Genomic DNA, 12,927 nt, shown 5'->3' with positions numbered 1-12,927 from the left:
TGGAAAGTCGGATATGGATGGTGGTGATGGAGGGGCGAAGGACACTGCCGGAGTGGGGGAAAAAAAAAGGGCACCTGCACCGCTAGGATGGCAGGGAGTGAGGGCGATGTATCAAAAGAAAAGAAAAAGGGCGGAAGAAGTGAACAAGTCTTGGAATTGACGGTGCAAAGGGGCGGAGGTGAAAGTATCGAGGGCCGAGATGGGTGATACTTATGAATGGCAGGCCCCCTTGAGGAGCGGGTACGTGTGGGAAGCTTGGTTGAGCGAGGGAATGCTGCGGGAGGATGGTTCGGCGGCTGTGCGTGGCAGCCAATGGATAGCGGGTACGGCGGCGCAACAGGACGATAGCGCGCCACGGGCTCGTCTTGTCAGCGGCTGTATGGCCGATTTGGGCGGGGGGCGGTAGATTGCGAGTGGTGAGTCGCAGGAGCCCAGGAATAGCAGTGTTTCAAGTGCAAGCCAATGGTTTGCGGGCAGGGCAGGGCGCTGGAGGCGAGGGGGCGCGAGAGCCAATCAAGGGGTGCAGCGCGAGGCGTTTCGAAGGCGGACGACGATGTTTGAGAGGTGTTGGGGTATGGGGAGTTGTGCAGCGGCGTGTTGGCGATGGATGGATGGATGGATGGATGGATGGATGGATGGATGGATGGATGGGTGGGTGGATTGGATGGGCGTGGATGGCGCTGCAGGCAAAGCCACCGAGGAGGTCGAGCGTTGGGCGGGCAGACGGGCAGGATGATATGTATGCGTGGTGCTATGGGCAGCCGGGCGGGCGGACTAGAGGCGTCTGCTGGCAGCTGGCCTGGGTCACGTTGGCCGCCCGTGGGTTGCTGGAGGCGGTGAGGCTTGGGAGTGGACCCGGAATGGCGGTGGTGGATGAATGGCAGGCGACCACGCAGTTGCACGCAGTAGCAGCGGCCGTACGCCTCCATACATACTGGTCGTGACGCACTCGGCAGCCCAGGGAAAGCAAAGCGATGGGCTCCACGACTCTGCCTGCATGGGGGGGGGGGCGTGAAAAAAGCATCCGCCGCCACGCACGGCCAGAGGGGAGTAGTAGCACGTATCATGCTGGCCTGGCACGCAGGGGGGAGGGGAGCGCCATTTCGAATGCAAATGGGCTGCATACTACTGCTACTGCTACTGCTACTGCTACTGCTACTGGCACCGCGACTATACTACTCCTGCTAGTACTACGAGAGAGAGAGAGGGCCAGGCCGGACAATACTGGATGGTGGCCGCGCAAAAAGAAAAAAGGCATAACCACGGGCGGCCATGGACGGGGGGGGGGTGCAGAGGGCCCAGGACGGCGCCAAGGCCGGGCGCCGATCAGAGTGTTTCTGCCATCTGGCTGCCCCGTCGTCGGCGTCGTCGTCGTCGTCGTCGTCGCATGACAGCGTGTCCACGGCGGCCCATCCCCAAAGCTTGTCATGCGACGACGTCTGCCACGCCCTGTCCCATGGCCGCTCCATTGGCTCGTGCGTGCTGCAAACACTCGACCGCGTTGCAAGATGATGACGCCGACACTGGCGATGCTCTGCTATACACATTCACACACACACACACACACACACACAAGATAGTTTATCGCCCTTGCAGTCGGCGTCGTGCCCAGTCGTGGCTGGAGCCAATCACGCGCCGCCCAGGGGGGGCTCTTGCCCTCGACAGCCGCTGCACCGCCTCAGGGCCTGCAGCCAATGAGGGCCCGCCGCTGCTTCTGCCTCTCTTCTGGCAAGCACCCGAGACTCTGCATCTTGTTGCGTTGCTTGGATGCTCATGCCCCCAATGAGCCTTCTACCAGCCCTGCATTGCCAACCCCCCCTCCCCCATGATTAGATGCCCGCCTCGTTAATGTAAGACTGCATTGCTGCTAGTAGATTAGGCTCCGTCATGCCTACACCTAGCCAGGGCGCCTGATGAGGCTCTGTACTAGTCGCCAAACCCCCCGCGCGCCTGCTGCCGCTGCCACTGCCACTGCCACTGCTATATCGAGGCCTCGCCGGGTAGGTGCGAGCCGCCCACCACCACGGCCAAGCGCTGCCGTCACCCAAATATGGCAACCCACGACTTCGGCCTGCCCTCTGTCCGACGCGAGTCTGGCCGTCGGGTTGGCTGCTGCCCACCACGTTGCCTCGTCTCTCCCTCGAGCGCTTGCACTACGCACCCACGCGTTTCAGCCCTGGGCCACGGCCACATGCTCGCCCAGCGTGGCATTCATTCTCTGGCCTGGGGCCCTTTGTTTTCCTCGCGCTGCCGGACCTGCCTGACCGACTTGATTGTCCCCGCATGGCTGTTGGTGGTTGGTGGTTGGGGGTTGGCTGCTGGTTGGCTGCTGGTTGGCTGCGCTGGCACTGGCACCACGACGTTTCATCCAGTCCCCGCCACTCGCTCCCCATAGGCTGCCGTTCCTGCCCAATCCAATCCAGGCACCGCCTCGCCCGCTTGGCAACGCCCACCGAGACTTTGTTCCACCAAAGCCTGCCTTCTCGAACTCTGCTAGCTCTCGACTAATCTATGCAGGAGCCATGCACGCCCAAAGACTCGCATTCCCCATGCCACAAGCACACCCCATTCCAAAGAGCCACCTGTAGGTGTACCATGCATGCACGCCTGCAGGAACCTGTGTACCTCTCTCCTCCCACGCTGTGCTTCACTCGGTGCGTGCTTCACGCGTTGCTGGCTGGCCTGCTTTCCCCCGCCTCGTCTTCGACGTGTTCATGTTCGCATGACTCAGACCTCGCCTCCCCCGTCCGCAGTCTAACGCCTTTCTGCAGCCCTCTCTCATGCACGCCACCGTGTACATTGCAATTGCAACAATCCAGCCTTCCATCTGCACCCATCCGCTGATTCTCATGGCACTTTCCACTCCCGCACTGGCACCTCCCGTGTGCCTAGGCCTAGCTTATCGCCCCACGATAACAACCTGATAGCACATGCACACATGCACACATCTGCCCGCCTCTTCATTTTCCTCGCCCCTCGACTCATTACCGCAAATGGACATACGGGACTCCTGGTCTAGAAGCATATTACATGTACAGTGACTTCATGCATTCTATCTTCTTTTTTTTTTGCAATTGCGGAAAAAAGAGCAAGCAACAAAAGTGCTTAGCTGTTCCCATTCCTGCACAACACGCTGAGTCACATGGGAGAAGAAAGAAAGAAAGAAAGAAAGAAAAAAACGTGACATGGGAAGCTTGACTGCCGTTTTCAGTTAGTCTGGCGATGTACTTAAGGAAACTCGTCATCTGAGATGAATCCCTGTGATGACGTAATGATGCGTTTCCTCGGCACGGCTTTTGCAAACAACCACCACCATGACGACTGGAGACCTGGGACATGGCATTTCTGTAGGTGTAGTTGATGAACAATGCTCATCAAGGAGACATTTGAATGGTGTTTTATTTCCACAGGCTCTTTTTTTTACGAGTAGTACGTAGAATATTCAAAATTCAAAATAGTATTCTTTGTTCAATCACATGCATTCACTACTTCCAACGTTTAGCCCATCTACATACCAATATGCAATTTCATATCCACGTGCTATAATCTCTGTTTGAAAGAGCAACCAAACAACAATCGTGAATTAATATGAATCAATACATTTCAAAAACACAATGTCAACCACATTACACTTGAACGCTCCATTCCCAACTACCATGTCTACTCCATCTTCATATCCATGTTAGTTATACAAGACAATACAAAACTACAACATGCGCCTCTCCACTCGTCCAACCCGAGGCGGCGTCTCATTCATCAACATGGCCCGCTGCGCTTCCTCGCCATGCCGAGCCCGCACACTGCCCTCCTCCCGCCGCATCACCCCCGCCTCGTCGTCATTCTCCTGCTCCCGCTGCGCCCGCGGCACCCGCCTACGTGTCCGCACACTCACACTCGCTCTCGTACTACTAGCCCGCACAAACCCAGACTCGCCGCCCCGTCTACTCGTCATGCCGCTGCCCTGCGCAAACGCCACGCCCGTCACGGGACTGTCGCGCGCCGGGTGCAGCCCCAGCCCTCCCCGTGCAGTGCCGTAGACACGTGGTGGTGCGTGCGCTGCCTGACGTGGCTGGGGCCGCCCAAGTGCCGTGCTAGAGCCATGGTCATGATGCTCCAGCCCCGTGCTCGCCCTCCCATCAGACATGGCATACTCACCACCTCGGTTCGACACGTCGTATGGCCTGCTCGACTGTGGTGCACTGTGACGGGACGGCCCCGTCGCCACCCCGCGTCTCGTGTTGCTGTAGTACGTGGTGCGCCCAGCATTCTGCATGCCTTCATACGCTGCTCTCTGCATCTGCACTTGCCCAGGTCGAGCTCCATCGCCCTCGAATCGCCCCACGACGGGAGCGTTTTCACTCGACCGTTGCTCCATCCTGGCATATGCGTGCGAGCTATACGTGGCAGAGTATGCCGGATGCTCCGAAGGGCGCTGCGGAGCCTGACGAAACACGGCAGCGTTATCAGGCCGAATGCCCTGGCCATGGCTAGGCCGCCGCGCCTGTGCCCCTCCAACGCTCGATACAGAAGGATGCGCATACGCGCCAAAGTAAGGCTGGGCATGCTGGGCCTCAAGCTGCCGTTGATAGTGCTCGGCATACGGGTCAAGAGGCGACTGCAGCTCATTCGCAGCAGCAATAGCCGCCTCAACATAGCCTTCTGAAACACCCCCCACGTAGCTAGCTGCCGGCGGTGAAGATGCGGGCTCATTATGGATACGTGTATACGGCATCGATGGAAGAGGAGAAAGTCCATGTGGGCTGCATCCAACTACGTAAGAGTACGTGGAGCCATCCGAGCGAGGCGCATGCGAACACGCTTCGTTTTGCGCAGAATGCTCACTACTTGGAAACCGAGTCTCGGACGGAAGTGACCCATACCACGAGTACACCGCGCTGGCATTGGTAGCCTCGCTGCTCGACTGTCTCGGCCTCGTGCCGGCTTGGCCTGCCTGCTGCGAGCCTCCCAACGTGCTAGACAAGTTGGACACGGCAGAGACACAATGATCCGGGTTGAACACGTTGTACGAGTCTCGACGGCTTGCGCGTGGGGCCTCTGACGTCCCAAAGACATCGTCAGATGCTGCATCAGGTGACTGGCTTGGACGTGTGGCGCCGGCCGGTGCAGCTCCAGATGACAGACTCCGCGCAACAGCTGTCTGACGACTGCTACTGCGCCGTGGCTCGCTGTGTGGCAGGCGCTCGCGGAAACGATACTGCGCTCCACCTGGTGTGCGAGCAACATAGCCCCTCAAGTACAGCGTGGGTTGGCCAGTGGAGCTGCTTGATGATTTGGTGGGGTCGCTCAAAGGCGCTTGCTGAGCGGGTGAACCGAGTCTTCTTGTCTGGTGCGAGAGTGAGGGCGAATGGGCAGTGTTCTGCGTAATATCACGTGTATGCGCACCGGGTGCATCCCCCCCGCCTCGCAGTCCAGGTGTACTTTGCATAGACGACTGGGTAGATTGCTCCAAATCGACGGCTCTGAATGAATCCAATATGGCGAGTTCAGTCGTCTGGTTCCGAGGCGTATGAGACGCATCCTCGGCCTGTTCGTCCGAAGTGACGCGCATGTCCAGCTCCTGACGGTCTGGTCTGGGGCGCCATGGAAGCTGTATGGTTCCGGGTTTCGGGGAGGCTGGAGAGGCTGGCGGGGCTACTAATCCGCCATTTCTCGCGCGCGGTGAGGGCGTCAGGGCTGTGGAAGTGGTGTCGTCGACGGTAGACTGGGCCAGCTCCGCGTCGGACACGTGACCGGCGTCGTCCACCGAGGTCAAGGCGGCTTGCTGGGGCTGCAGTATAGGTATGTTTCCGAGAACCGTGACGGCGTCCTGGACGGCCCTCTGCGGGCCGCGTCGCAGAATCGGGCGGCCGGCGTGTCCGCGAGGCTGCATGGTCCAGTGTTGGCGTGCTCCTGACGTCTGCCGAAGCGCTATGCGACGAAACGTCTCGTCGACATCGTCGGGCGTCAGAGTAAGTTCGGAGGGTCGTAGACGCAGCATGCCGTACCGCGTCGGGGCCAGCAGTGTGCCGCCGCCGGAGGGGTCTGGTAAAGGGATATGCTAGGGTCCAAAGGTCGTGTACCAAGATGCACCTGTCGGGGACGCTACCATGCAGCGACATGGTGCACAGCTACCGCCAGCCATTGTCGTTTCCCGTCGATTTGGGCAGCTCCAGAGACGCTCCCCCGGCGTGGAATTGTGTTCATGGCGATGGGTTGAGCAGTGCCTTCCGCCGGGCCTGGGGGCTCATGGATGGCCCTGATAGTGGCCTCGCCCGTGGGGGCGCAGCAGCAGATGCACGCACACATGGCGCAGCAGCAGAAAGAAGCAAACAAGAAGCTGGCCGCGCAGGCAGCGTCGTGGCCGTAAATAGGCACAGCGGCGGAGGGCGAGGGCGCAGTGGAGGTGGTGGTGGTGGTGGCATGTCGTCTTGGTGGTGGTGGAGAGGGAGGGAGGGCCCGTCAGCCATTTGCCGAGACATGGCATCACCGAGCGTCTCGAGCATCACGGGCAGCGCCATTATCTTCACCTCCCGGCATTAGTCTCCTTTGCCCCCATCCACTGGCCTCTGGGGCCCCTGCCATGCCTCCGTTGCACGCTCGTATCCCGCACGCTAATCGAGGCTACTTTGACGCGCCGCGGGTGGTGCCTTCGCTACCTGCAACCCTTCGCTCGTTTACCGCCAGTGCTGCCCAGTGGCTGCCACGATGAATGGCGACTTGAGCCTGTCGCAGACGCTCGGCGGCCTGCGCATCGCCAACCCGGACGAGGACGACGACGCTCCTCCGCCGCCGCCGCCTCACCAGCAGCAACCGCAGCTGCACCACCAGCTCCACGACGACGACGACGCCGATGCCCCCAACGCAGATGCTCCGCCGCCGCAATCCGCGTCATCATCAGCATCGCCGTCGCGCGCCTCGTCGTCGAGTGCCCTCACCGAGAGGCCACCACCACCACCACAACCACAACCACCGCCCCAGGACCCCGCCCACGCCTACGCCTCGCCCGACGACCACCCCCCCGCCGCCCCTGCCGCCGACTCGCTCGCCGTCGCCCCAAATGCATATGGCTCCTCGCCCTCAGGCTCCCCAGCCGGCTTCCCCTCCCCCCTAGCTGACACCTCGTCGGCCTCGTCGTACTCGCCGCGCCTCTCGCACCGCCAGTCAATGCCCTTTGCCCAGCACCAGGCCGCCTACCCCTCGTACGCCGCCGCCCCGCTGCTCCAGCAGCAGCGCAGCGCCGTGCCCCCGACCCAGCCCATGCGGGAGCGCCCCTTGTCGACAAGCATGTACCAGCACCCCAACCTCTCGACGTCGTCGACCACGGCCCCGGGCACCTACCGGTACAACGACGAGGCAATGGCAACAGACATCCGCCGCACCGCCAGCTCGCGAGTCGCCCCGGGCGCCATGCCCACGCGAGAGGCCAGCAGGCGAGACCCGTACCGCCAGTCGGCACAGATGGCGGGCATGAACGGCCCTCTGCCGCCGCGGAGAAGCTCGCGGCGCATCCCCATGGACGGCACCCAGCTATCGAGCTCGCCCTACAGCACCGAGGGCGGGCCGCTGTCGAGCAGCGAGGAGTGGAAGGAACGCGGCGCCGCCGTCAGCACCAGACAGGACGTGGACCAGAACGGCAGGCCAATTACCCGAGTCGTGAAAAAGGGCGTCAAGGACTTCAACTTTGGCCGCACCCTGGGCGAGGGCTCGTACAGCACCGTCCTCGCCGCAACAGACCGCCAGACGCTGCGCGAGTACGCCATCAAGGTGCTGGACAAGCGCCACATTATCAAGGAGAAAAAGGTCAAATACGTAAACATTGAAAAAGACACGCTCAATCGCCTGACAGAGCATCCCGGCATTGTCCGCCTCTACTACACGTTCCAGGACGAGCGCTCGCTGTACTTTGTCCTCGATCTCGCCTCCGGCGGCGAGCTGCTGGGCTTCCTCAAGAAGATGGGCACGTTTGACGTCGAGTGCACACGGTTCTACGGAGCGCAAATACTCGACGCAATCGACTACATGCACAACAAGGGCGTGATACACCGAGACTTGAAGCCCGAGAACGTGCTGCTCGACGACGCCATGCACGTCAAGATTACCGACTTTGGCACAGCAAAGATACTGGACCAGAAGAGGTCAAACGGCGTGGGTTCTACGAGCGGCGATCCGCTCGAGGGCGTAGAGTCGGACCGCGCGCAGTCGTTTGTTGGCACGGCAGAGTACGTGTCGCCGGAACTGCTGACTGATAAGAACGCATGCAAGGCGAGCGACCTGTGGGCCTTTGGCTGCATCATCTACCAGCTGCTAGCAGGGCGACCCCCGTTCAAGGCTGCCAACGAGTACATGACCTTCCAGAAGATTGTAGGCCTCGAATATTCATTCCCCGATGGCTTTCCCCCATTGGCAAAAGACCTGGTTGAGCGGCTGCTGGTATTGGACCCGCTGACGCGTCTGCCTATGGAGCACATCAAGAACCATCCCTTCTTTGATGGAATCCAGTGGGGCAAAGGGCTGTGGAAGCAAAAGGCCCCGCGCCTAAAAGCTTACAGTCCCCCTCCACAAGAGCCCATCAAACTAAATGGTACATCCGCTCCCTCGTGGCAAGACAGGGAAGTAAGTAACACCCTTACAGGTCCCTCTACGGTCGCAGCAACGGCGCCCAGCCAGCCCCAGGCACGACCGAAGCCACGGCTCATTACCGAGTTGCCGCCCCCCTCCCAGCTCGACATTGACTGGTCGCCGGTCCTCACCAAGCGGGACGAGCGAATATTGAAGCTCGGCAACATGTTTGTCACGCAGCATCCTGCCGGCCACGTCGTGGGCGGAAAGGACGACAACCCAGAGCCACCCAAGAAGTTTTCGCGCTTCTTTGGCGGCAACACTGTCAAGAAGCGGCAGCGACTCGTCATGATAACATCCAACGCACGCGTGCTGATGTGCGCAGCAGGCACAAACGACAAGAAGCTGAAAGAAGAAGTGTCCCTGCTCTCGGCAGGCTGTGCGTGGAGATCGTTCCAGGACTCCAAGGGCCTCACTGCATGGCTCGTAGAAACAGTACGTCGAAGCAATTGCACCCATGACTCGCGCTAACATGCCACAGCGAGACAAGCAGTACGTGTTTGAAGACTCGAAAAGCACCACAAGCGACCCCGAAGGCAGCAAATACTCCAGCCAGGAGTGGCTCGACAGCATCGAACAAGCGCGGGACTATGCCTTTGCCCAAACAATGACAAACTCGTACCCTGGCGACGCAGGCCTCAACGAGCTCGTCTCAAACCACACCACTCCCACCAGTACGTTGGGAGCTGATTCGGCCCTCGACGGCGTGAACATTCCCGCCTCGCGGCATGGCCACCTCCGCAAAGATCAAGGCGATACTGACTCGATCAAGGGTAGGAAGCGCTTTAGCAAACGCCATTCAAAGAACGGATTGGCCAATTTTTGAGAGCGGAAAGCAGCACAGCGCGGACTTGGGGATGCAGATATTCCGCTTCCGGGTGCTCTGTTTCGCAATGTCATACACCAATGACGATACCACTGAAAAACATTACTGTGTAAAGACCAACTGGTACAGACTTTTGACTCGAGTGCAACAAAGGCTCATCCACCCTCGATACAGCGCATGGCGTTTCTGGCGTCCTTTTTCCTAGTGTCCGGCACTCAAACTGATGCAATCCATCATCACCATTATCAGTCTCTTTTGTTTCCCATTCTACAGGTACGGCATTACAACCTTGATCTGCAAGCAAGGCGATATTTGTTGGCTCAGACTCCCTTTTTTGGCATTTAGCGGCTTCGGCTTTTTCTTATCCAGATAAACTCGGCTCGGCGGCGCAACCTACACAAGATTCAGCTTTCTCTCTGCAGTTTGTCCAGATGATGTGGGCATCACGGGGGTTCTTTTTTTTTCTTTCTTCTTCGAGTCGTCTTCTGTGTGGTTGATGGAGAGCAGATTGCAGAAGACGAATTTACACTTGTAGCGGTTAGGTTTGTGGAAGTGGAAAAAAGATGATTAGGGGGGGGGGGGTGGATCAAGCAAGCAGAAAGGCCTAGTTTGGCACTGAGGGCATGTGCAAATAAAATCCATTGTAATGCAACTTTGCTGGTTAACTAGCAGTGGTGAATTATAGGTTGTATTTTGCGAGTGATGTGTGTGATATGTATATCTATTTATAGGAACAATCAATATCACACTATGAGTAAAAGAGTTAAGACATTGTCTTCATTGTATGAGTTGTCGGAAGAGATTGATACATTCCAGGTTTCATAAGTGATTTTAATATAGGAATAGTGTATTTCAGATTAACGTAGTTCACAAGCGAGTCGCTCACCCAAGCGAGTCGCTCACGCCCCACCAGCGCGTCGACGTCGAGACTGCAACACGTCATGTCTCAACAACGTTAACATTTATTAGCCTATCCTAAATTAGATCTTTAGCTTACTCTTTTTAATATCTAATTGCAACGTGTTTAAAGCTAAAGACGTGCTGCCTCTATCTATAACGTGCCTTAAAGAACCCTATCTAACTAACGCGCTAGAAAGCGCTCTCGACGCGACTGCGAAGCGAATTTGAAGCGCCTAAATAAGCTAGAAGAGGAGGCTATAGTTAAGCGTATTCTTAAGGAGTCTGCGCGAGGATTTGCGCCTATAAAGCCTAACGTTTAAGCAATAGCTAATAAACTGCTATATAAGCGTGGGAGCAACCCTGTTAGCAAGAACTAGATTAATAACTTTGTTAAGAGGACTCCTAAGCTCCGCACGCGCTAGAGCCGTCCCTATAATTACTAGCGAGCTACCTGCAAGGACCTAGCGGCTATCTAGCGCTGGTTTGACTTAGTTTAGGCGACAAAGCAGAAGTAGGGTATTATAAACAATAATATCTACAACTTTAACGAAACTGGCTTTATAATAGGCAAGATTTTATTATAGTTAGTTATCACAGGCTTAGAGGGATATAGCAAAAAGAAGTAGATCTAGCTAGGTAACCGTGAGTGGGTTACTGTGATCCAAGGCGTGGGCGCGTCAGGTTGCTAGCTACCCCCCTTCGTTATCTTTGCGGGCAAGGTGCTTATCAACGTCTAGTTTAAAGACCTGCCTACTAACTAGGTTCTTAAAGTTAGTCCTAATAGCTAGACGAATAATCAGCTTGCTCTTGCGTGGTTAGAGCACTTTGATACCTATACAAAGAGGCAGACTGTGGGTGGGTATCAACTGCTCATTATCAACGGCCATGAGAGCCACTGCTCCGTCGATTTTCAAGATCTTTGCAAGGAGAAGAATATCATTCTTCTCTACATGCCTGCGCACTCGTCTCACCTATTGCAGCCCCTTGATGTCGCCTGCTTCTCGCCGTTGAAGCGCAAGTATGGCGACTCGATCTCAGGCTTGGCACGCAACCGCACCAGCTATATCAGTAAGGAGACCTTCCTGCCAGCCTTTAAGGCTGCTTTTAAGCAGTCTATTACGAAGGAGAATATCTAAGCTAGCTTTAGAGGCGCTGGTTTAGTCCCACACGACCCACAGGCTGTGCTATTAAAGCTTGATGTAGTGGTGCAGACACCACATCAATCACCGCGATGGGTAGCCGCCTGGGAGGCGCAGACACCACGTAACGCGCGCGAAGTTGAGGCTCAAACTAGTCTTATTTAACAAAGCGTGAGAAAGCGCCGTAGGTCTTCTGCTAATTCACTTACTAAGCAGATCGCGCAGTTGAGTAAGGGGGCTTAGCAGATGGCACATAAGATGGTACTTTTGACAGAGAAAATAACCACCCTTTAAGAGGCTCTAGACGAATCAAACAAGCGTAAAAGCCGCAAGCGGCGATACGTACGGACAGAAGAGACTCTTACTGTAGGCGAGGTACAAGAAGTATTAGCTGAACAGGCGGGTAGTAGTCGTGGCGACGGTGAGAGTGCGTCGAAGAGGGTGCGAGGAGAGAGGCGGTGCGGGCGTTGTAAGCAGACTGGACATAACGCTCGTACCTGCGCAGTTGATATAGATAGTGCAAGTGATAGCAGCGATTCTAATAATTAATTTAGTATATTGTAATAGTTTATTAACTGTGATAAAAGTGCGTGATAACGTCTCAACGTCGACGCGCTGGTGGGGCGTGAGCGACTCGCTTGGGTGAGCGACTCGCTTGTGAACTACGTTAGTGCTAATATCTTAGAAAGAATAGAAAAATACTCTTTTATAGAGGACTTAGTTAGAGACCTATAAATACTCTAGAAATGAATAATTACTATAGACTTAAAGTATAAATACTCTATTAAATCAGTAAATATAAGTTCTATTATATTAAACTATAAGAATCTTATACTTATAAGTAGCTCTACTAGTTTAAATATAGCTTAGCACCTAGGTACTAATAATATAAATCTTGAAAACTATAAGTATAATATAGATAAAGTTGAAGATAACGTGGTTCACAAGTAAGTCGCTAACCCAAGTAAGTCGCTAACGCCTTACTAGCCTATTAACTTCATCACTATAACGCGTAATGTCTTAATAATACAACTATATATTAATATATTCTAAATCTAACCTTCAACTTACTCTTTTTAACGTCTAGTTACAATATATTTAAAGTATAAACTATACTACTACTATCTATAACATCTTATAAAGAACTCTATCTAATTAACGCGCTAGAAAGCGCCCTTAACGCGACTATAAGCTAGAATTAAAGCGTCTATATAAGCTAAAAGAGAAGGCTATAGTTAAGCGTATTCTCAAAGAGTCTATATAAGGATTTGCGCCTATAAAGCTTAACGTTTAAGTAATAGCTAATAAACTATTAAAACAGCGTAGTAGCAACCTTTGTAAGGGGCTGCGCTCCGGGGAGCAATCGCGAGGTATACAAGAGGTTGTATTCGATAAGGAGCTATCTACTCTGCTTACGTGGTGTTTATTTACTTATCGGAGAAA

General features: G+C 55.6%; 2 protein-coding genes across 2 annotated transcripts; one reads left to right on the top strand and one right to left on the bottom strand.

The window, feature by feature from the left end:
* Positions 1 to 3,641: 3,641 nt before the first annotated feature.
* SETTUDRAFT_162598 (uncharacterized protein) lies at positions 3,642 to 6,390 on the bottom strand. Its single transcript, XM_008022830.1, has one exon. The coding sequence runs from the start codon at positions 5,888 to 5,890 to the stop codon at positions 3,707 to 3,709; it is 2,184 nt and encodes a 727-aa protein (XP_008021021.1). The 5' UTR covers positions 5,891 to 6,390; the 3' UTR covers positions 3,642 to 3,706.
* Positions 6,391 to 7,164: 774 nt separating this feature from the next.
* Positions 7,165 to 9,445, top strand: SETTUDRAFT_153071 (uncharacterized protein; the record flags this gene model as incomplete). Its single annotated transcript, XM_008022829.1, has 2 exons — positions 7,165 to 9,054; positions 9,101 to 9,445. The coding sequence occupies 2 exons, from the start codon at positions 7,165 to 7,167 to the stop codon at positions 9,443 to 9,445; spliced, it is 2,235 nt and encodes a 744-aa protein (XP_008021020.1).
* Between the last annotated feature and the right edge of the window lie 3,482 nt (positions 9,446 to 12,927).

The sequence above is a fragment of the Exserohilum turcica genome (assembly GCF_000359705.1).
Source record: "Exserohilum turcica Et28A unplaced genomic scaffold SETTUscaffold_1, whole genome shotgun sequence".
Taxonomy (NCBI): domain Eukaryota; kingdom Fungi; phylum Ascomycota; class Dothideomycetes; order Pleosporales; family Pleosporaceae; genus Exserohilum; species Exserohilum turcicum.
The sequence above is the reverse complement of the archived record's forward strand: the minus strand, read 5'-3'. Positions and strand labels throughout refer to the sequence as shown.